This window comes from Aedes albopictus, unplaced genomic scaffold, assembly GCF_035046485.1.
Source record: "Aedes albopictus strain Foshan unplaced genomic scaffold, AalbF5 HiC_scaffold_167, whole genome shotgun sequence".
In the NCBI taxonomy this organism is placed as follows: domain Eukaryota; kingdom Metazoa; phylum Arthropoda; class Insecta; order Diptera; family Culicidae; genus Aedes; species Aedes albopictus.
Window position 1 is genome coordinate 1,976 of NW_026916944.1, and position 23,382 is coordinate 25,357.

Consider the following 23,382-nt stretch of genomic DNA (forward strand, 5'->3'; position numbering starts at 1 on the left):
TTTTGAAGTGTGCAGCAGTTTGACGTTTGCGAAACAGGTCTTCTTTGTCTTCTTCACTCCGCCAGGTTGGAAGATTTCTCTGGATAAGCAATATCACGTGTAGGTGAAGACGGACAACCGGTGGCATCTAGCAGCTTAGGGGCAGTTCCGCGTGTAAGCAGCCGTGATGTGCCTGTGGCGATAACAGTGAGCTTTCCTACGGTTGTGACGTTATCGAGTACGTTCACCAGTGTTTCCTCATTTGGACCGATGCCTCCCATCTGGTCTACACCGCGGTATCGAGTGTCAACTAGTGTACAGCAGTCAAGACAAGTGCGTTTTGATTCCTCGCGATCGTTTGCTGATATACCGTTGAATGGTGAAGCGTCGGTGTCGTGTTCTAGTGTGGCATCGGTGATATACACATCTGCAGGCAACGGCGATACAAGTTACAGTCAACCTTTTGTACCGAAGACGTGGACTGGACTCGTCCACTACCTCAAAGTGTTCGCCCGATGGATGCACCTCCAACAGTGACTCACTGGTCAGATTCTTGGCAAGGGACACAGAGTCACGAACCCATTCAGCAGAGTTTTGCTAATTGCCCATCATCAAATTTCGAAAGAGTTCCGATTAGTGCCCTAGATCCCTATCTGGCACCAAGGAATTATCCTCCGGCTGTCTCTAATGCTTCCCAGCATTATTACAACATGCTGGCATGAAATGTCTCTCCTTCGAGGCATTTTATAGCACAGCACAGCCTTGGGGAAAGTCGATTGCCTACGACCGACTGGTAAGGTGGTGGCTCGAAAGCACCCCCAGTCGCAGTTCCAGCCCCAGCGCCTAGCATAAATCCTTTTGAGGATTTCGATTTCGATCCACTTGAACATCGCGTCAAAACTGTCCCCGTAGTGAAGTGGCCAATGAAATATGCCGGCGAGGATCGCGGCATGGGTCTGAATGACTTTCTATGAGAAGTGAGCGATTGGACGAAATCGGAACAGATTTCCGAAAATGAACTGAAATTTAAAAAAATAAAAAACTATCAATAACTGGTACAGTTACCCTACATATTAATTTGTCTTTCAATGAAAAAAATATCCAACGCGAATAAAATATTTAAAGGGCTCCCAACAGTAAAACAAACAGTCGCATTCATGCAATTGCTTTTTATTTCAGAATAAATAGATAGGAAATGCATATATGGTTATATAGGTAATAAATATCTGAAATACTTCAAAGCTGCTACATAGCTGCTAGTCGTCGCTTCATCTAAAATGTCGCTCATCAATCTAAATGCTTTTCATTTGCTATTACTGGTTTGTTGTTTTAAGCTTCAAATTCTTCGTCAAATATTTCGTTTGATATTATGTTGTGTCGATCGTTCATCAATTTTATTTTTTCGGTGAATGTCAATATTCAAAGCCAATTTCCTTGTGCCCAGAAATTGATCAGAACATTACTCTAAAATACTAGATTTGCAATCATGAAGCAAAGAACTGCTGTGCTCTTTCTTATGAACTAGAAAAATTCAACGTTTCTTATATTGTAGTTTCGAAACATCAAAAGCATTTTAAATTGATCAGCAGATGAATTTTTAAAAGTGCTTTCATATTCAAGGATTATTGCAGAATAAAATAAAATCAATATAATAAGCCAACTGGGTTTCTTGCGCTTAATACGAGTACGAACATTCTTTATTAGCTGAAAAGGTAATATGTTATCGTTCGACGAAATGGGAAATTAGTTTTGGAACAGGGTTCGCGTAAACTCCACATAGTCGAGGGCGCCGGTGATGGGATGTCCCGTCTTCGGATCGTTGAACGGTTTCATTCGCTGGACGCAGTAGTCCGCCATGTCCTTGGTGAGGTTCTGAAAATTGACAGAAAAAGGAATTCAGTAAGAGTAGCCATAGGTAGAGCTCAAGAACTATCACACAATTATGTGTAACAACAAAACTTTCTACACAAAGTTGCTAAATAGCGCAAAACTTACGGAATACAGTTCATCCTTGGTGACGTAAGGACGGTCGGAGGCGGTGATAGCGCGGAAAGCGTTCTCGATTTCCTCGTAACTTTGGACGTTCTCCGTTTCCTTGGAAATCATGAAGGCGATATACTCCTGCAGGGAAACGTGTCCATCGCGGTTTGGATCGACTACGTTCAGGATTTCCTCGAACTCCGGATCGGGCTGGCCTTCCTCTACCATCGGTAGATCGTAACCGAGGGCGCGTAGGCAGGATTTGAACTCTTGGTGGTTGAGTTTGCCACTCTTGTCCTTGTCGAAATGCTTGAACATCATTGAGAATTCCTTGAGAGAGTCTTCCGAGACGCCAGATTGATTGCGGGCTTGGATCTGCTGCTTCAGATTGTGCTGCATGCGCATGGCAAGTTGATCAAGCTGATCCCACTGCTGTGCAAGGCCCACTGTTGAGTGTTCGGTATAGCGGTTGTCCAAGATGAGATGTTCTTCCAAGGTGGCTCCCAGTTCTTCAATCTTCTTCAGATCTCCACGGCGAGCGCGAATTTCATTTGCTTTGTGGCAGAGCGCTTCGAATTGCTCTTCCAACGAACCGGATCCTTCCATTAGAGAAGTTCTGTAAATAATTCGTTTATTATTATCGAATTTTTGTTATGGTATTTTAAGCACAAGATATTTAAACACGTGAGGAGCCTAGTGTATTAGTATTATATGGCCAAAATAATGAATATCCATTGAAAAGTGGTAAAAACCTAGGTAATTGAAAACAGCTGTTTTCGGGAGCCACTGGTACTGTTTGACTGTGGATCGATACGATATGAAATGGTAAATAGTACAGGTGAACACTACTAGATGATGGAGCTTCGTTTTAATGAAAGTACATACATACTTCGAATGTCATAATGCCCATCTGATAGGAATAATGTTCGTTTGGTATAACAACCATTACGTTTATTCCAAACTTCATTCTTTCAAAGTTTTGTTATTCTTCTTGCCAAACGGAATTATGTCAAATTAAGTACTCCTGTATCTATCAACATTGCGTTTAACGAAGTTTCATTTGCAAATGACATTGTATATAAGAATCGTGCAGACTATATGATTAGCTTCGAAACTAGCGGCATTTAAAATTACTGTTGTGGTTCCGTTTTCAGCTCACTGCATTATTGATTTACTCAGCATCGAATTCTTGAAAATCGCAAATCAGCATATGTTATGCAGCATTCCTTGCATTATAAATGATAACGACGTAATGGTCATCGATCACCATGTGTGCAACTATTTATTTCTAAGCATTTAAATGAATACGAAAAATTTTATTCACAAGAGAAATGGTAAAGTTTTTTTTTTCTATTAATGAATTTAGGTTCTACGTTCAATGAGGCAATCAGATACAACGCAACGAACTACACACTTGGTAAACGAAGACGCTTGTGGCGTTATCATGAATGATGCGTGATATGTAATAGCTTTCAATAATTAGGAGCAGCTTCAGCGAACACCGTATTATTCGTAAAGAACACCCAAACATTACCCATATTTGTCCCATCCCAGAATGCTGTATCTAATTAGGCCAAGAATCGTTCGTAAAATAAATATTTCCCGGAAAAATACAAAAGAGGAGATCAAAACATATTCAATAAAACGAGAAAATATGTTTTCAGCTCTAAACTTACCTAGTTTCAGTTAACCACTGGTGGAACAAGTTAGCATGCTTAGCAAACTCTTTGCGGAGCTTGTCGTTTTCTTCCTGGCGATGAACTTCCTTGGCCAATTCAGCGTCGCGTTCTTCGATGATCTTTTGCAGATTACGCCAGGTATCTTCCAACGCTTCCATGGTGAACCACGTGTACGGATTGGGACCAACGTTGAAGCTCTTAATCTTGCGATCCAAATCGGCCAACGCTTGGAAGTCATACTGGGCCGACGACAGCGAGGCCTGGAACTGGGCGTGAGCTTCACGCAGGGCCTTGATTTCCTCGATCGAGTTGCACCGCACCGGATCGGTGAGATCTTCTTCGGCGTTTTCGAACCACGAATTGAAAGCGGAAGCCTTCTTGGCAAATGTCAGATAGAGGTCTTCGATCTGACGGAATTGTTCCTGCATGGCCAACAGGCGGTACTTGCGAGCCTCCGAATCGGCACGCAGTTTTTGCCAGCGGGTCAACACATCTTCGTGGCGCTTCAGAATGGCGGCCGATTGGGCGTGATTGGCGTTGATCAATTGGTCCTTCAAGGCGGTGATGTTGTGGATTCCTTCCTGTTCGAAGGCAGAGAGACCTGTTTGGGAGGATGGGAGGATTAGATAAAGCTAGAAGTTTATCTGGAGCTGGCATGCGTATTTTATCAAGATTTCAACCCAAATTTTATTTTATGCGGTATGTTCAATTGGTCAAAAACATACCAAAAAGGTCAAATTTAGGCTGGCCAGAAAAAAAAATCCAGTATACTCACCAGCATCGAATGTCTCCTGTTTCGTCAATAGTGTTTGAACAGTGGACAAATCACGTCCAAACTCCTCCGACTTGACGTGATTTTCCTTATCAGCAATCCAGCTCTCCACCACATCGGCCTTCCACATGAACTGTAGGTAGGCAAAGTTGTCCAGAAGAGCATTCTTGCGACGAGTGGCCAACGCCTGTAGATTCTCCAGTTTCTTATCCAGTTGTGTGCAACGCTGCGAAATGCTTTCGCCGTGATGATTGTTGTTGGTCACCAAAGTTTGACCGTTGTCATGAATGTCCGCACAGCGATCGCGGTGAGCGGCGAAATCAGTTTCGAAAGCGTCGTGTTTCTTCAGGAGACCCTGGACAGCAGCCATCGAATCTCCGTAGTCTTCGACCGACAACAGCTGCTGCTTCTCGGTAATCCAAGCTTCCTCCTCTTCGACCTTAGCCAGGAACTGCTGATAAATAAGAGATTCATCCAGTTTTTGACCACGAGTGGCGGCCAAGCTCTTCAGTTCAGCCCAGGCTTGGTTCAGAGCCTTCAAACGCTGTTCGATTTCTGGAACACCCAGGTTCGAAACGTCCATCAACTTTTCACCAGCTTCCTGAACAGCCTGGATGGCAGGTTCGTGCGAGGCCAATTCAGCTTCCAGACGCTTATGCTTCTTTTTCAGGTTCTGAACTCCGGTCAAGTCACGACCGTAGTCATCCGAGCCGACCAGCAATTTCTTTTCTTTAATCCAGGATTCCTCGTCGGCAATGTCACGGAAGAACTGATGCAGCGTGTTGGCTTCGTTCAACCGAGCTTGGCGGTGGGCAGCCAAGTTACAGATACGTTCGTAACGCTCGTTGATTGATTGACGCTTTTCTTGGATACCGGCACTGTCAAATTGACCACTTTCGACCAACGAGTCAGCTTGCGCATTCATATCCTTGATACGGTCCTCATGGGCGTGGATGTCAGCTTCTACAAGCTGATGTTTTTTCATCAAATTCTGCACGGAAGCCAAATCCTTTCCGGCATCTTCCGATGTTAAAAGACTTTCCACTTCGCCTAACCAGAAGTCCAGATCCTTGACAGCAGCAATGTACGTGCGCTGCTTGTTGGCTTCCTTCAGCTTCAGGGATTTCTCCGTAGTCTTCTGCGTCAGATATTCCCATTGATCAGCAATCTGAGTTAAACGCTTCTGAACGGCATCTTCGGATCCGCTGCATTGATTCTTGTCGATCAAGTTGCTTCCCATAGCCAAGACGCTCTGAATACGATCGGCATTGGCGGCCAACTCAGCTTCGAAGGCCTGGTGCTTTTGATGCTTCGATTGAATGTTGGCCGGATCCTTGTAGCTCTCTTCCGTGGCCAGTTGCAACTTTTCAGCGATCCAGTTTTCAATCTCATCAGCATCGCGTGAGAATTGCTGCAGCGTCTGCTCATCTCCCAATCGAGAACGTTTCTCAATCAGATCTTCCTTCAAGTGACGCCAGCGGTCCAGAACATCGGCACGCTTGTCATCGATAAGCTTTCCGGCGTAGTGCTCCTGGGCAATCAGCTGATCAGCTAGCACCTGCAGAGCGGCAATCTTCTCCTCATGACCGTTGATTGCCTTGTCAAAATCTTCATGCTTCTTGATCAGAGCTTCCACGTTGTCGCCTTTAGAGTCGACTTCTTCGGCATTCAGGAATGCTTCGCGGGCGCTCATCCAGTTCTCGGCCTGCTCACAATCACGCAGGTACAACTGCAGATCCAAATTCTGATCCAACTGCAAACGACGAGCGGTCCAGGCATGTTCCAAGTCCTCGCGTGCCTTGGCCAGGTTTTCAATCTTCTCCTGGATTTCGGGTGAGGCATAATGATTAGCTTGCAGTAACTCAGCTCCAAACTGGTCAAAAGCAGCGAACGTTCCAGCGCGGGCATCCACTTCGGTACGGTGTTCCTAGATTTTCATTTTGTTCGGATTGTTTGAATAAGAGACAACGGACGATTATACGGACCAGACGAGAAAAAAAGCAAAATATTAGTATTGCGGATGGATTTCACAAACTATGAAGGCGGAAACTATTGGCACACATTGGATGAAAACGAAACAACACATACCGGATGTGACAATTGAATGATTTGGGTTTAGCGTTTTGAAAATGGAAAACACCACACGACAATAAGGAGTATGACAACGAAGCGTGGAAAGCATCAAACGGAAAAGATATTAGGGAGAAGCGTTTTGAACGAATTGTGAGTACAAATGGGGTTACGCAAATGTTTAGTTCCTGAAAAGGTCGAACGAATAAGTGGAAACATTTCTATTGAATCCAGTGGATAAGGGTCTAGTTTGACAGTACCCTTAGAACATAACATACATTGAACGATGAGTTAGGAAGGAATAAAAATGCACCAAATGATACAAATTGTGTGTAAGTGTCAAACTATATGTTTAGGTGGTAAAAGCTGCCTGTTTGTAAGTGGACGAGTAAAGGTTTTGCTTACGTTCGTGTTAAATACAAATGTTTCAACAATCAACATTATACAAAAGTCAATTTTTTAGCTTTATCCAATGGTTCTAACTAAATAAAATAATCGAAACAAACAGAGATTATTTTCGCAACACAAGGAATACTGCAATTTTGGCGACCAATTATTACGAAACAATGACAACAGTAGTGGTCAAACAAGGATTAGGAAACAACGAATCCGAACAGAAGCTATTAATGGCAATTTCCAGACTTTTTGGTTAATAACAACTAAGAATTAAATAGGTATTTAGAAAAATTTTGAGCTTAATCTTTACTCGAACGTATACCTGCGGGATACCGTAACGAAAATCAATTTCAGCACGATGGTTCTACGGAAAATTGAAATTTAGAATTTAGAACATTGTAATGGATTGGATTCGAAAATTATTTATATTACTAACAGATAAAAAAAAAACTATACTAATATTAACTACCGTATGGAACATAACAACTAGATACAACGAAAATGTTTGTTCAAAAAATTTAAAACCTAGACTGAACGGAAAGTAGATGTGTGTGAAATTCAACTAACGGAAAACTTGTAGAACACACACACACTCAAATGAGAACACTGACAATGAGTATCACTATCTGGAAGACATCACAAATGGAACGTTTATCCAAAGTAACGGGATAATATGTCATTTTGTAAACCTTCAATAGTATTTCACCTGCAATTGCAAACTTTTCTGAATAAGCATAATTTTACGATTTATACAACTACGGTACATTCAAACACTATTTTATATCCTAATAAATTGGAAGACCTTGGTTCGTGTGAGTTTGAAGCTTCTCATTAACAGTATTTGAAGGTTTTATTTTGATTGTAATTACTTCGGGCAATGTACACTACTGTATTTTTATCGCACACATCCCGTATTTTTAAGTTCTTAATTGGGGCCTTGAATATTACAACATTTTTGGATGAGTTTCAATTATTCTACAAGTAAAGAATCACAATCATAAACTAGAGATTCTAGTCTAGGTCTAGGCCTAACAAAGTCATGTTATCCCGTTTACGATATGATAAACTTGAAATCTCTTAAATGGAAAATTAACAATTTAACCGTAAAAGTATATACATTGAACATAAATACGACAACTTACCTGATGCCTTTCGATCAAAGCTTCGGCCCCAGTGACATCGTTGGCCAATTCCTCGGATGTGACCAAGCCCATCATCGAGCTGATCCAGGCCATCAGATCGCGATAGTCGCTCAGGAAGCGCTGCAGATCGTACGAATCTAACAACTTCTCCTTGCGCTGCTGGGTCTTGGCAACGACCTGCTGCCATTCTTCGTTGATTTCCTTCTGCTTGGCGTAGGTCTGCTCGGCGGTTTCCGGATGGGATTGCATGAGCCGATTGGCAGTTTCATCCAGTTGACGAATCTTATCGCGCAGAGCAGCGAGGTCACGCTCTAAGCCTTCATGCTTGCGTTGCAGAGTTTGTACGCCACGCAGATCCTTGCCAAGATCGTCGTTCGTCAAAGCGGTGTCCTTTTCTCCGATCCAATCCTTAGTTTCATCGACGTCACGGTGGAAGCGTTGAACCTCGTGAGCCGATCCAAGTTGGCTGGCCCGTTCCTGGGTAATCGTCTGCAAAGTTGCCCATTCCTCGTTCAAGGTCTGAATTTGGGTTTTGATCTTCAATGCAGCTTCGGTTTGACCCAGTGAAGTCAACTGTACGGCAATCTCATTCAGCTTGGCCAGACGAACTTCGTTAGCCTTCAGATCATCATTGAAGTCATCGAACTTCTTCTGCATAACTTCAACTTCCTCAAGATCTTCTCCAACATCCTTGATCTGAGCATGGCTTTCCTTATCGCGAATCCAAGCGGACAAATCGGCTGCTTCACGCACCAAAACATACGCCTTCACGGTTTCATTCAGCTTGTTCTGACGCTCACGAGCCAAGGCCAGCAAGTTGTCGTACTGGCTGTTGATTTGAGCCTGGCGCTTAGAAATTGAGTGACCATCCACTAAATTCTGCTGACTGGCGCTTAGACCAGGATCGATCTTCTTAATGTATGCCGCTGGAACGAAGCCCTGGCGATCGTTGACCTCAACTTTCCACCAGTCCTTGTTGTTCGAGTTCAAAAGCGTCAACACGTCTCCTTTCTTCATTGACACTTCACGAGGAGACTTCTCAGTATAGTCATACAAAGCCATGACGCATTCCTTTCCGGTTATGTCGACGACGGGTGTTTCCTGTTGGCGGCAGTTCTTGGCCTGTTCTTGCAAAGCCTGAATTGTGTTACCGAAAGCTTCCAAGTCGGATACCAACGCTTCATGTTTCTTCAATAGAGCTTCGGACGAATCCTCGTCCTTGCCGTAATCCTGGTTGGAAACAATCGGTTCCTTTTCGCGCATCCATGACTCAGCCTCGTTAGCATCGGCAAAGTACTGATGAGCCTGCAACGAATCTTCTAGATCTTGTTTTCGCTGATTGGCCTTATCCTTCAAAGAATTCCATTGATCCTTGACAGCATCCAAACGTAGTTTAATATCCTCGGTAGCGAAAGGCTGCTCGGTCAACATTTGCTCACCATTTGCAATGACTCCTGCGACACGATTCTCGTGGTTGTTGATCTCGGCCAACACGGCCTGATGCTTCTTGATCAAGTTTTGTACACCGATCAAATCGCGACCGCGATTGGTGGAAGCGGCAACAGGCTCCTTCTCACGGATCCAAGCTGCTTCGTCTTCCAGATCGCGGAACAGCTGCTGCACCTGCAGCGAATCCAGCAAGCGCTGCTTTCGCTCAGCCATCGGTGTAGCGAGAGCTCCATATCGCTTGGACAGAGCAGATTCCTTGTTACGAATGTTGTCCGCATCAAAGTGACCACTTTCGACGAACTTGTTCGCTGCGACTTTAATTCCCTCAATACGATCTTGATGGGCCATAACGTCAGCTTCTAACAATCCGTGTTTCTTCTGCAGATTCTGCACGCTGGTTAGGTCTTTACCATAATCCTCGGACATAAGCTGGCCTTCCACTTCGCTCAACCACAGTTCAATATCCTCAACTGTACGATTAAACTGTTGTTGTTGAGATGCTTCTTGCAGCTTGCAACCCTTCTTGTCCGATGCTTGCACCAGAGATTCCCACAAAGTGACAATCTCCTGCATGCGAGAGTTGATCTGATCCGCTCCGTAGTGGCCCTTCTCGACTAAATTCTGACCATTGGTAGTAATGTCTTCGATGCGACTCTTGTTGGCCGTCAGCTCATGTTCAAAGTTGGTATGTTTTTGGACTTTGCCGTTCAGATTGGTGGGATCTAAATAGCTGTCATCCGTAGCAAACTTGAGCTTTTCGCTGATCCAACCCTTGGTCTCATCGCAGTCACGTTCGAACTGCTGCAAAGCACTGGAATCTTCCAACAGTTGACGACGTACAGAAGACTTTTCAAGCAAGGCCGAACGACGAGCCAGCAACATCGAACGACGTTGAGCGACATCATCGGCAGCGTAATGCTGACCATCGATCAACTTCGTAGCGAAGACATCCAAGGCCTTGATCTTCTCCTCCTGAGCGGCCAAGCTCTTCTCAAAGTCCTCATGCTTCTTGATGAGTGCTTCAACGGAATCCAACGAATCACCAAGATCTTCATTAGCCAGGAAAGCTTCCTGCTTGGCCATCCATGTATCTGCTTGCTCGGTGTCACGATAGAACAGTTGGAGATCCATACACTGCTCGTACAAAATGCGGCGCTCTTCCCAAAGAGCCAGAAGGGAGCTCTTGTCGCTCTCCAGAGCCGCTAACTTTTCCTGCACTTCGGCGGCGGCGTAATGCTCGCGTTCCAACAGCTGACGTCCAGCCTCAGTGGTCACCTTGAAACTATCTCCGCGGGCATCGATTTCTCCTTTGTGCTCCTGGTGGCGCTCGAGCAAAGCTTCAGCTCCTGCGACGTCCTTTGCCAATTCATCAGCCGAGATGATGGCCTTCATTCCATTGATCCATGAAACCAAATCACGGAAATCAGCCAAGAAGCGATGCAAGAAGTATGATTCGTCTAGTTTTTGCTTGCGTTCCTTGGCCTTGGCAGTCAGCGATTGCCAGTAGGCAGCAATTTCCGCTTGCTTCTCGCGAATCTGATCACTATGATCGGCGTGGATGCTACATAAGCGACCGGCTTCAGCTCCCAAAGTAGCCACCTTATCTTCCAGGGCGGCTAGGTCACGCTCTACACCTTCGTGCTTGCGTTGCAGAGCTTGTACACTAGCCAAGTCACGTCCATAATCATCCGAGGATAGAACAACATCCTTTTCGGCAATCCAAGCAACGGTTTCGTCAGCATCGCGATTGAAACGTTGAATTTCATGGGCGCCAAAGAGTTTTTCCTGACGCAAAATTGCCAGCTGCTTCAGACGTTGCCAAGCCTCATTCAATTCTTCCTTCTTGCGGGTGATGGTTTCCCGCTCCGGGTGTCCATTGGAAAGCAGCTTGTCAGCCAGCTCGTTGACTTCAGTAACACGATACTCCTGCGAAGCCATGTCCTTTTGGAACTCATCAAATTTCCGTTGCAGAACTTCGACATGCTCCAGATCTTGACCGAATTCGTCGGCCGTTACGAAGGCTTCCTTGTCCTTGATCCAGAACATAACTTCCTCGCAGTGGCGCAAAAATTGCACCAAAACCAGAGCCTGCTGCAGCTTCATTCCCTTTTCAGCCAGCCGGGACAGCAACAGTTCCCACAAACGGTGCAATTCATCCAACCGACGCTGGATCGTGTCCGAAGCGAAATGGTGTTGGTTGATCATCTCCTGACCGGTATTGTCCAACACCACGATCGCATTGCTATGGGCCGAAACTTCAGCCTCGAACGCCTGGTGCTTCTGGATCTTGGCTTGCAAATTGGTGGGATCGCGGTAGCTTTCCTCCGATGCGGCCTGCAGTTTCTCGTGGATCCAGCTTTCCAACTCATCCGAGTCACGCTTGAAGTACTGGAAGCGACGAGAGTCTTCCAGCTTCTCGCGCTTGTGGCGCGTTTCGACCTTGAACTCATTGTATCGATTGAGCACCTGTTCACGGCGCTCTTGAATGTCCTCGGCACTTTCGAGGATTTTTACCTCCTTGGGGGTAAACTGCTCCATATTCTCGAACGTATTCGACAGTTGACTCTTGTTCACGTACGTTTAGCCTAAAATGTATAACAAATGTGTTAATTTGGCACAGTTCTACTCAATGATGACTTCATCGCTCGAATCAACTGTTATCAAGGCAAATAAACTCACCTCTATTTAATATTTGTATGGTTGTGTTGTATTATCAGCAGTTTTGCTTCGTCCAATTCTCTTGCGCGTGTATGTTCTTAAGTCCGAACCAATTATAGCTCCTGGAAAAAGGCAAAGTGAATCGTAAGAATATGATTTGCTAGTCGTTAACGACAGGGGCGATAAAGCACACAAACGAAACGTCTTCAGCTGTATTCTTCCCGGTGCTTTCATTTTCGCTGTTTCACCACTGCTGTGCTCTTCTGTTATCTAACTCGATAAAAGTCACGTCTCCAAGCCACATGGACGGGGAAAAAAGTAAACGAACATCAGCCGTGTCCACTTTTCACAGTGTGCATTTCGAAGTTGAATGATTGACGACAGCAAAGAGTTAAATCTATTCAAACTTTATTGACAAGTACACGGTATATATCGATCAATAAATTAAAACTCTTCAAATCTTGTCAGTTTCATTCTCTATTGATGTTTTCTCCTAAAAATAGTCTTTTGCATTTTGCTTGTTACAACTTTATTAGGATTTCACATGTAGTGTTACTTTATTCTTTTACTTTATTCTTTCACTTCCCTTGTTGCAGTCGACCCACTACTACATTTGTTTGCTCTTTCTATACTTCACTTATTAATTAATTCATTTTTTCGATTCAGTTAACCATATATAATGTGTTTCTACCTTTCTCTTTCATTACTAAAGCTTACACAATGCATCTAGACGCACGTACGAGATTCCTTTCACAACTACCGAGTCTCACTTTGATTTTTTTACGTTTCGATTACATAAATGATAGGTTTCAACCAGCCTTGCCAGATTGGGTTTCAGTTGAGTGAACTAGACTAGGCAGATCAATGATTACGTTTTATCCTCAACGCAGGCCGCTCTTATTGGGGTGTTGGTCCAAAATAACTTTTTGTATTGACTGAATGGGCTCTAGACAGTTTGAATTGAAGTAAATATGATAACCTATTTTGGGACGTTCACTATTGGTGAATGTCCCAATATTTTCACGTTTACTTCAGTTCATGTAACATGTTTCAAAGAATTATCGTGACATTTCACTTGCAGTCAAATACAGAATTATTTATGCTTCTTTTATTTTAAGCTCCATATTGTTATTGTCAGCTCATACAAAATCGAGAAGGTAGATGTTAAATTATATGCTGATTAGATCTACTTGTGTGAAATAAGGTAGGTAACCTGTTTTTTTTAACAACCAATTTACACATTAACATGTGTTTTGGCTTTGCGAAAATAAGCCTTCCTTCGACCTTCCACGCAATTCAACACCACTTTTATGAAAAGCTGGTTGCAAATACACATTCTGGTTACCGCCGTTCTTAGAGTTCTAACTAAAAAAAATATATGTATATTACATACCTACATATTATGCACGCAATTCTGTTTTTATACGACTTTTTACGCGATTTTATTTTGTACGGTTTTGTCGCAGTTATACGACTTTTTTACGCGATTCTGATCATTTGCGCTAAGCAAATAGATTTGGATTTTTTGCGTGATTTTTCTAAATTACGCAAACTTTTTTTGCGCGGACGCATCCATCGCATAAAAACAGAATTCAGTGTAATAATTATGTTTGAACATATTCCTCAGTAATTCGAAAACGCTGCCAACACCCACATATCTACAGAACTCACGACCTACGTTTCATGGACTCTTAACTTCGGCATCGAACAAAGTTATTTAATAGATCCGATAATTTGTTATAGATATTTCTTGTAAGAACATTTTGAATGTTTAGCATCGAAAGTAAAACTTCATTTGCTCAGCATGTTTAAAATTAATATATTCGATAAGTCTGAAGCTGTTTTGAAGAGTAACTAAATGAATGAAACTTATCATAACAATTGTGTATATATTTACAATGACTCACCCGTTCTCCTTTATTTACAAAAAAAAACAATGATTTCCACAGAAGGATGACTTTCACAAAAAATGTAAAAAAATGTTAGGACTTTGTTTTCACGCATTTCGCTAATGCTGCACCAACAAAATTAAAATACGACTACCCTCTTTTTGGACGATACTTAACGTTTAAAAAAGAACATAAAACACAAAGAGTTGCATCAATAAAATCACAATTATTATCTAAAAAGTGACGGGCTCAGCCCAAGGTACCGCTTTAGGTGGAATTCTGCCGTTCTGGACAGCGGGTCTGCACGATTCGACCTTTCCGCGGGAAGCCATCGTCATCCTCTTCGAAGCTGCTTCCACCGGATGACCGGTTGTTTGGATCGTCGTCCGCGGCACCTCCATGAGCTGTGTGAAGTACTATACCGGGATGGCTTTCCGATTGGGCGTGAATTTCGTGAATCTCTCCCGGGGTCAAATTGGCCAGTGCTGCCAACAGATCGTGATTGACCAAGGGTTCATTTTCTTCGGCTGGTTCCCATCCAGCTGGGGGTGATGCTGGTGGGGATATAAGAAACTGCTTAACCGGTGCCGGTGGCTTGAGATTGGTGTTGGAAACCGGCGTCACCGGTTGGGCCAAGTAACAGGTAATGACGGACTTTCCAAAGGGATATTGATGTAGCTGGATGCGAGCATTGGCTGCAGCGATAGCGGTATCGTAGTTTACCCGTAGTCGTCGGAAGCTTTTCAACCACTGAAATGTGGTATTCTCTGAAAATGTCTTGAACAGCTCTTCCATACGAGCCTTCAGCTCATCACTGGCAAACACTTCGGAGTGGATGTTGGTAACGATAATTGACGTCGGCAAATCTTCCAGCAGATCATCGTCCACTGGATTAGATTCGTTGTCCGAGTCGTAGGCACTTGGCAAAGCCGGGTGCTCGTTTGGGAGGCCATCGGACGGGTTTATGAACAGATTTTCGTCTAAATCTCCACTATCACCCCCATTAGTAGCGTTGGGTTCAGCCATTCTTGAGAAGCTTAATACTGCACTCGTTTATCAGAGGGAGCTTTCTGGCTATCTTTATTTTTTTTTACCGTGCATTTGTTGGAGATTGTCAGCGAAATAAGAGAGAGAAAGAGAGAAAGGAGCCTGTCAGATTTACAGCAAGTCACTTGCAGCACTTGGGTATCTGTTCACAAAAGTTTTGATTTGGAACAAATAGGGAATGAAGTTTGGTGTCCGTGTGATTTATTCTCAATTTAGTTTAAATTCGGAGTTTTCGACTAGCGAAGTTGGATTTTTCTCCAAATCCGTGCATCGGACCTAACTTCGGAAGTGGTGCGCTGTATAGTAAACCTGCTCTGCTATACAGCGCATCACTTCAGAAGTTAGGTCCGACGCACGGATTTGAAGAAAAATCCAACTTCGCTAGTCGAAAATTCCGGGTTTCAACTGCACGGAGAATATGTCTACTAAAGGTGATTTTACGCTACATGATTAGACTACAATGAAACCAAAGCTAAAACCATCAACCGTTACGATACTCTGAAACACTCCAAGTGCATCTAAGGTTACATTTCACCAGGGGCAGAGTAACATTCATCGACTGCCACATGGGACAGCCGATTAAAACTGCAAATGTGTGTTATGATTTCTCAATAAATGATAGGAAACAGTGCGAGGCGATGATGATTTTCTTCGATTTTCGATTCACACAGAAACTATTTTCGGGTTAACTAAAAATCTAACATCTATGCTATAGGACCAGAAAACAACACATCGAAATTACACCGGGAGCCGATGATACCGACGCGCGTTTTCCTCTTACCGTTTATGTTCAATCACCAAACAGCATGAATGAGCAACCTTTTCTTCATAGCGATTGGAATTTGAAACGACTACAAAACACACTCGTGAACATTATTGCCACTTGTGTTTTACTCTAGATTGTGCTCGAGAAGTTATTTATTGATTATAAGGCAAACCATTTTCGATATGGTTGTATCTGCTGGAGCTTTATCTTACTAGCATTTTCCAAGACTATCATCATCGCCAGCACTAATGCCCCTGACATATCAAATTCGAAACTATACAATAGATATTGCACAATTTTAGCCTTTTGAGTTATACGATACACAATTATTGGTTTTAGTAATGTTAAAAATACAATATTCAGTTCAAAACAACAATGAGAAGATAAAAGAAACATTAATTAGGGACCACCCATGGATTGCCGTAAGGGCTTATGAAGGGAAGACATGCGCGTAGCTACAGCGCATTTAGCCCCTCAGCACCATGTGCGCGCTTGTCAGGCATTATACTGCCCCCACTTGCATAACCCAGCAAAGATGGGACTGTTATGCGAGTGTGGGCAGTATTGGTAGCATGCACGAGCACGACTCTGGAGTTGTGGAGGCCAAATCGCTGTAGTTACGCGCATGATGGAAGGGAGGTTTGAAAAATCTTACAGGCCACGCCATGTGGGCTTTTATAGAAAAACTTGTATTAAAGGAGAGAGAATGTCGAAAAATCTTGAAAAATACCTTACGTAATAAATGGTTAGCCCCTTATGGAATAAAGTCTTACCCATATATAAAATTGTGATTACACAACGCTTGCGTTCAAGCTCTCTATCTAGCAAAATTTTGTGATTTATTGTCTGTCTAGTGCTTAGTATCGATATCTTATCAACTTTATCAACCCATTCATCGCACTGGAATGCAGCAAGAGAAAAAAATTCTGACTCGCCCATACTACCGAAAAGTAGGCTATATTACCTATATCAACTACAAAAATATGTTACGACGACCACATCCCGCTCTGGAAATGTAAATTGAATTGATTAACATTCGGCTGACGTCCACCCGTAGCATATATAAGCTGGTTTCGCTGTGTGGTTGTCGCCTATCATAAGCTCTCTTTCTCTATCGTACTAACTTCCAGCTACTAACACTACCGTTACCAGCAAGTATGCAGCAAACTGAATAGAAATTTTATTTCAGAGGAAGCACCACAAGCGATATTGTGAACAAAAAATCATGAGAGCTGATCCACGTTGATCTAACCAAAATGGGGTTATTAATTAATTACGTAAAGGGTTCATTGAGGAGGGAGGGTTTCCTTTTGTATTGTTCAGCAGTAGTAAATAGGTGTTCGAAAAATTGCGAAACTTGTTTTACGTAATCAAAGAACATTTCCTGAGCTTGAGCCCTACATTGACAGTAGGCAATTGCTGGTCAAGTACTTTAACCCTAAAAGGGATACCTGGGCTCCATTGAACCCCAGGCGCCTTTCACAGCTCGTCTTTGATGGAACACACGCAGCGAGGTGACAAAACTGAGGCCATGAAGGTATCCCTTTTAGGGTTAAATCCGCTACTCACTCTAGGAATCAATGAGATACCTGTTATCTGAAACTGTTTGGAATTAGGTTTTTGAAGTTTGAAAAAATATTATTATTTCTTTAGTTTTATTGCTATGTGCAATCAAAATTCAAATATCAAATGCGGGAGCACCAAGACATGCGGTAAGACATTAGTGGGTGAGACCAGCTACTGGTCAATGTAACGAAGTGAAGAAGCAATAGTTTACCCACGACATACACTGAAGTTATTTTTTACGGCGGTAATGGCACCGCGTAAAAAAACCGCGTTATTTCGAAAAACGTCGTAAAAAAAACCGCATTATTTCAAAAAACGTCGTAAAAAAATTTCACCTAGCCAGTCTACGAATTTAGACGCGTAGGCCGCCGCGCCGCGCCGATGAGAAATCAGCGTGAATCGGCGTGCGGCTCCCCAAGTTATCAAGAATAAAAAATACAATATTTTTTGAACGGGGATTGGCAAAGGAGTGTTATACCCATGAACTGGTGGAAAAAGTTTATCGTTATGTTGATTGAAGCCGAACCAGGAAGCATCGGTCAATCAGGACAATCGGCGGCGGCGGCGTAAAACCGCACGCCGATCGGCGTATCCCTTCTCAGAAAGGCTACAATAATCAAAACCAGGAAATTTCCGCAGTAGCACATAGCTAGATGTCCACTTATTGTAATCCATTCATTAGAAAGAAACTTTGTCCAAAATTGTTTAAGAAGGCCCACGCCGAGTTCACGCCGAATGTTCGGCGCACAGGTTTATACGAAGTAACACAATGTATCTTGTTCCTCAGATAAAAAACGGCTTTGAAAAGGTTTTCGTCCGATCCTTGCTTCAGGTTGCGAAAGATGCTTCTTTTTGCGGTATGCGTTTCATCGGCATGATTATGCAATACAGGAAGAGCCTGTTCGTACACAGATCCAGCTTATACCACCGGCTCAGGATATCATAAGTCAAAAAATTCCTTTTGAACTGCAAACAACCCTATAAATTGATAAAGTGTGTCTAACTATGTAACCGATGGTATAACAGTATAACCTAGGATGTCAAAAAAAACTTTGTCAAAAACTGCAAAGCGATCCGATGTTTCTGAAAATAAATTATTTCCTTCAAATTTGATATACGGAGTACGAACGGATTTGACTTGAGTAACTGTGTTGATGTTTACTTCATTAAATGAATTTTCTTGCCTCTTAAACAACACAGTTACCTTCCAAAGTTATGCTCAAACAGCATCAAATTGGGCGATCGTGTCCTAGTCAGGGTGTCTACTCATAACTCAAAATGAAATTCCCTGAGTTTACCAGGTTTTTCCAGATGAAATTTTAAAAGTTTATAATTCAAAAAATAACCCAAATTTTCTAAAAATAATATAAAGGGTGACTTAGGGTATCATCGACAGGTTGGTTCTCTTCGTCATGAGGGATTTATGTCGCCCAAATTGCCTGAAACTTGATCATATTCAGCTTGGTTGGGAAGGATTTGATGCCAACTCTGAATCAACAGCTGAAACCTAGGTTTCAAAAAAAAAAAAACCATGACAAAGAGAACAAAACTGCCGAAAATACGTAAGTTCCCCTGCTCTTAAAAAATCTTTCAAGTTTTCTGAGCGTAATTCCTGGAACTTCTTACAAAGTAACTTCCTGGCTTTCCGCAACATTCTTTCACGAGATATCGGGATAGCTATCCAATAGTTTATATCGGGATTTTTACCGATAGTTTTCAGATATTTATCTTGTTTTCTCGCGGAACTTAGTCCGTAGCTACTTTCAGGATTTCATGAGATATTCAGAATTCCTCCTTGGATGTCCTTAATATTTCTTCTCGGGATTACTATTGCCTAGAACTTTTTTCAAGATGTCTCATTTTATCTCCGGTTTCTACTGAAGTTCCTGTCGAGATTTCTTCAATACCACTTTGCGGAGTTTTTCGCAATATTTTATTTGAATTCCCTTGAATATTTCTCCATGAACTTCCTATAAGGTATTTCATAAGTTATCTCAGGAGACATTCTAAGGAAAACCCGTAGAAGAATCCCTGCAATAATTTTCGGAGAAATCCCTAAAAGAATATCCAGAATCTCGGGATAATTTCTGGTAAAGATTACTGGAAGAAATTTGGGAATAATTCAGAGAATGGCCCGTATGAATAAAAAGTAGTATTCCACAGTTTGCTACATTTTTGTAGTAAATACTACAATTATTGGTATGAATAAAAATAAACAGAGCATATTACTACACTACAAGTTTCGAACTTACTATTTTTGTGGAACATGTTCCACAATCGGTATGAATAAAAGTAGTATTTACTACAAGAAATTTGTAGTCTGCTCCTGAGGTTGCTACAAAGTCTGTGATGCGTGTGTCTGGAATCACGGGATTTTTTATCAAAATGAGTAATCTTAGAGAATATTTAGATGCAAGTTTCGACAGACATTGACTTCCGAAAAACGATACAAGCAGCATCAAGTTCCAGAAAAACACGTTGCATTACCATCGCGGTCTTGTGGGGTTGGTTTTGATGCAATCTTCCCCAGCTGGGGCGGCGTGATGATCTTGGAATTGTAATGAATTTTATCGAAACATAGTGCCTTTCGCCGCGGTTTTGTATGAACGTTTTGCTGATGCTGCTGAGGGAGTATTCTGGAAGTGAGACCTGTGACGCAGCGGCGACCGTGAATGCATGCCGATGCGATACGCATTACGCATTTGAGACAAATTTCTACCCTGCTGAGGTGCCCTCACGATCGCCGCGGCATGTATATGACAACGGAATGTGGAGTACTCTTTCAGTTCAGTTTAATGGGGAAGCTGCTGAGAAAGCCACTATTTTTAGACCATAGTTTGTTCTGGTTGGTGGTGGAAGAGCAACCGATAATCCACAACCAAAACAAAAAATGTAGTAAATACTACATCGAAATTTTCGAAAGTAGTATCTACTACAATGTTCGAAAAATGGTTTTATTCATACCAAAGCTACTACTTTGGGGTGGATCATATTTCAAAGTAGTAACTACAAAGCACGAGTAGTTACTACTTTTTATTCATACGGGCCAATATCTGTAAAAAAAAAATCTCAGGTGCCAGAAATCTGGTACAACTACAAGGAACAGCCTGGCTCTGAAAGAATGCAAGAGAAGAATTCAATGAGAAATACCAGCAATAACTCCTGTGGAAATTCCAGAAAAAAACTCTAGAAAAAAAAATCTTAGGAGAAAGTCCAGGGTAAATTCAGATAAATTCTGACAAGCACCTCATGACCTACATCGGAAGGAATCTTCAGAGAGAAGTTCCAGGAGATACTCCGAGAGAAATCTCAGGTAAAACATCAAAATAAACCTCGCGAAAACTTTCAAGAAATTCCTGTATAAGCCAGGAAGAACATCTCGAAGAAAGCCCAAAGCAATTGTTTGAAGATATCACAGGAAAAAATGAAAGAAATTTCTTGAAGAACTCTTGCAGTAAATTCGTGAAAACTCCTTCAGAAACCCTTGGAGGAACTTAAGTAAAAACCCCAGGAATAACTCCTTTAGCAACTCCGAAAGAAATTCTGGGAAGATCTTCTGGGGAAGTCCCAAGAGGAACACCGGAAGAAATCGAGTAAAATTTCCATGAGGAATGCCGAAAGAAATTCTACGATTTATCCTGACAGAAATTCTTAACTCCGAAAAGAAATAGCATCCCCGTAAAAAAAAACTCCAGGAGAAATCGGTTGAAATTCAGGAATCCTGGAAGGAATCCGGAAGTATACCTTTCCGGAAATAAAAATCAAAATGGAATACCAAGAAAAATAGCGTCAAAAATGCGGAAGGAAATTTTATAAGAAATCCTGAGTGACATTCCAGGAGGTAATTCTAAAGATGTTCCAGAAAGAAACCCTGACGGAATTTCTGGAACAAAATCCTTGTAGCAAAATTTCTATATGGATTACTACCAAGTTTTTATTCATTCATACGACCCAATGTTTTTTTTATCTTTTCTTCTTTATATTTCCCTGAGTACTCAAGATATTCCCTGAGTATTCGAGGTTTTTCCCTGTTAAATAAAATTCCCTGAGGATTCCCGGTTTTCCAGGTTTTTCCAGCACAGTAAAACCGCTCAGCACTAAAATGCGTAAGCCCTTCTCATAAGTGCATAATTTCCAGACCACACAAAAATGTGTTACAGTTACACATTCTCAAAAACAGCTCATACACTCGTCTAAGATGCGAAATGTCGATATTTTTTTTTTTTTTTTCCAAGGTCACTAGTAAACCTAGCGAATTTAACGATTTTGCGGACACAGGAGCTGATTTGGTGAGTGTGCAAGGTTTACACATTTTTGGTGTAGTCTGGAAATTATGCACTTTAGTGCTGTGCGGCGTTAGCGTGAGGTAGTAGACACCCTGCTAGCCCTAGTAATAAACCAATGCGATTTAAATTTATTATGTATGCGAATAGACATTGAGCACATCTCAACGTGTACACAAATCAAGCCAATTTATTCAAAATTGATAGAGTAATGGCGGAGAAGTTCCTAAAAAAATCCCCTGTGAAAATGATCTCGATCGCACCCTACTAAAAATGTAACGCGAGACTTTACATCGTGTTCCAATTAGAAAGTTTGCATCTACTCAACCACACTACACGGCGTGCATATGGTGAAGGTTTATCACAAAAAATTAGGCATCGCCAAATCCGCCGTTTTTCGAAAATATGGACTTCTAGCTTTCATTTAACGTGTTCCCCAAAAAAATCCACCGAGGGATCCCGAACAACTTTTTCGGAATACTGTTTTTCCCCATACAAAATGCACGGTTCCAAATTAATCCCTATTTCTACTTAACAAACATACCCAATTTTTGTATGAAAAAGTTCCCCCGATGGAATATTTCGATGTTGGGCTTGAATGAAAGCTGGTACCTAGCGTCAACTTTCACGTAGCGTAAAAATTAGCGATGCCCATTTTTTTTTTTTTGTAATAAATTTGTTCTACCAGCCACACCGTGCACTACACATTGCATTGCGCACACACACCTATTCCTATTTACATTCGTCAAAATTTAATGATTGTGCACACTTTCCGCAGTCCACCACTTTGATGATTGTTTTCCACGGATTCCATTTTTGCTTCTCTTTCGCATTCTTCCACGCAAGCACCGTACCACCACCCATCATCGTCGTCATCGATCTTCACACAATCAACAACAACAACTACTGCTCGATTTTCTCGCATCCAAGCGAGGAGCGTACGGATCAACGACAAGAAGAAGAGGCACAGAGCATAAAACACCGTAATGAACTAAAAATAGCCACAGAATGATGACGTAACCGTTTTTGTATGCGGCACTGCATCCAAACGAATCATCCCAAACCGAAGATGCGTTGACCGACTAATTGATGTTAAAAATGTATATCAATGTTAAAAATCATCTTGTCCTGATTTTTTTACAACCGATTTTTCCCCGTCATTTTCTAAGCACTTGTCATTTCCGCAACTTCCTGTTCGGTGAAAACGGTGACCTTTCCATATCGGTGATATTATCGATTTTTCATCCCGTGTCGTATCAACATGGCTAGGAAAAATTTTCTTCCGAAAAGCACAGAATTGAGCACAGCAATGGCAAAAGCGGCAGGGAACGGTGCGACGGTATCATCGGCATTTTGAAAACAAGAAGGCTTGAACCGCGGCATGAAGCTTCCGATTTGCTGTGAAAGTGGTCCGGTCCAAATTAAATTTTCTTCTTTTCACTTGGGTGTGTCACCATCTGAGAGCCAATTTTAGGTGACCGAAAATTCGAAGAAAATGGACCAAAACGAACGAATTTCGAGCAAATAGAACACCAAACGGCTTACTTACCGCTTTGGTTACGGTTTTGCACAATTTTCACTACGATTTGGATGATTTCTCCAGCAAATTTTCACTTTTTCACTCTCAGTTATACAGGACGACACGAACTTTTCACTGCGATGGCTAACGATAAACTGTAATGGCTGCCAGCTCCGACGAATCGAGC

The 23,382-nt window shown here is 42.2% G+C and overlaps 2 protein-coding genes across 5 annotated transcripts; both read right to left on the reverse strand.

Annotated features, from left to right (window-relative positions):
- Positions 1 to 1,128: 1,128 nt before the first annotated feature.
- LOC109420863 (spectrin alpha chain) lies at positions 1,129 to 23,365 on the reverse strand. Of its 4 annotated transcripts, XM_029880076.2 has the most exons (9): positions 23,226 to 23,365; positions 12,147 to 12,247; positions 8,019 to 12,052; positions 7,199 to 7,240; positions 4,414 to 6,337; positions 3,636 to 4,239; positions 3,494 to 3,523; positions 1,975 to 2,575; positions 1,129 to 1,851 (listed from the first exon to the last, which is right to left on the reverse strand). In XM_029880076.2, the coding sequence occupies exons 3-9, from the start codon at positions 12,003 to 12,005 to the stop codon at positions 1,723 to 1,725; spliced, it is 7,317 nt and encodes a 2,438-aa protein (XP_029735936.1). In that variant the 5' UTR covers positions 12,006 to 12,052; positions 12,147 to 12,247; positions 23,226 to 23,365; the 3' UTR covers positions 1,129 to 1,722. The 4 variants fall into 4 exon arrangements, with proteins under 4 accessions (XP_029735936.1, XP_029735938.1, XP_029735937.1 ...); XM_029880078.2 differs by lacking the exon at positions 7,199 to 7,240; XM_029880077.2 differs by lacking the exon at positions 3,494 to 3,523.
- LOC115253425 (protein sarah) lies at positions 12,517 to 23,358 on the reverse strand. The gene is made up of 2 exons (XM_029880082.2): positions 23,226 to 23,358; positions 12,517 to 15,092 (listed from the first exon to the last, which is right to left on the reverse strand). The coding sequence occupies exon 2, from the start codon at positions 15,038 to 15,040 to the stop codon at positions 14,282 to 14,284; it is 759 nt and encodes a 252-aa protein (XP_029735942.2). The 5' UTR covers positions 15,041 to 15,092; positions 23,226 to 23,358; the 3' UTR covers positions 12,517 to 14,281.
- Positions 23,366 to 23,382: the final 17 nt, after the last annotated feature.

What these genes read in the sequence shown, in the direction of transcription:
- LOC109420863 (XM_029880076.2), bottom strand. Translation starts at nt 12,005, where the DNA reads ATGGAGCAGTTTACCCCCAAGGAGGTAAAAATCCTCGAAAGTGCCGAG. An exon ending in CTGGGATGGGACAAATATGG is followed by an intron (nt 2,576 to 3,493) that starts GTAATGTTTGGG and finishes AATTATTTACAG; the next exon opens with AACTTCTCTAATGGAAGGAT. An exon ending in CCAAGGATGAACTGTATTCC is followed by an intron (nt 1,852 to 1,974) that starts GTAAGTTTTGCG and finishes GTCAATTTTCAG; the next exon opens with AACCTCACCAAGGACATGGC.
- LOC115253425 (XM_029880082.2), bottom strand. Translation starts at nt 15,040, where the DNA reads ATGGCTGAACCCAACGCTACTAATGGGGGTGATAGTGGAGATTTAGAC.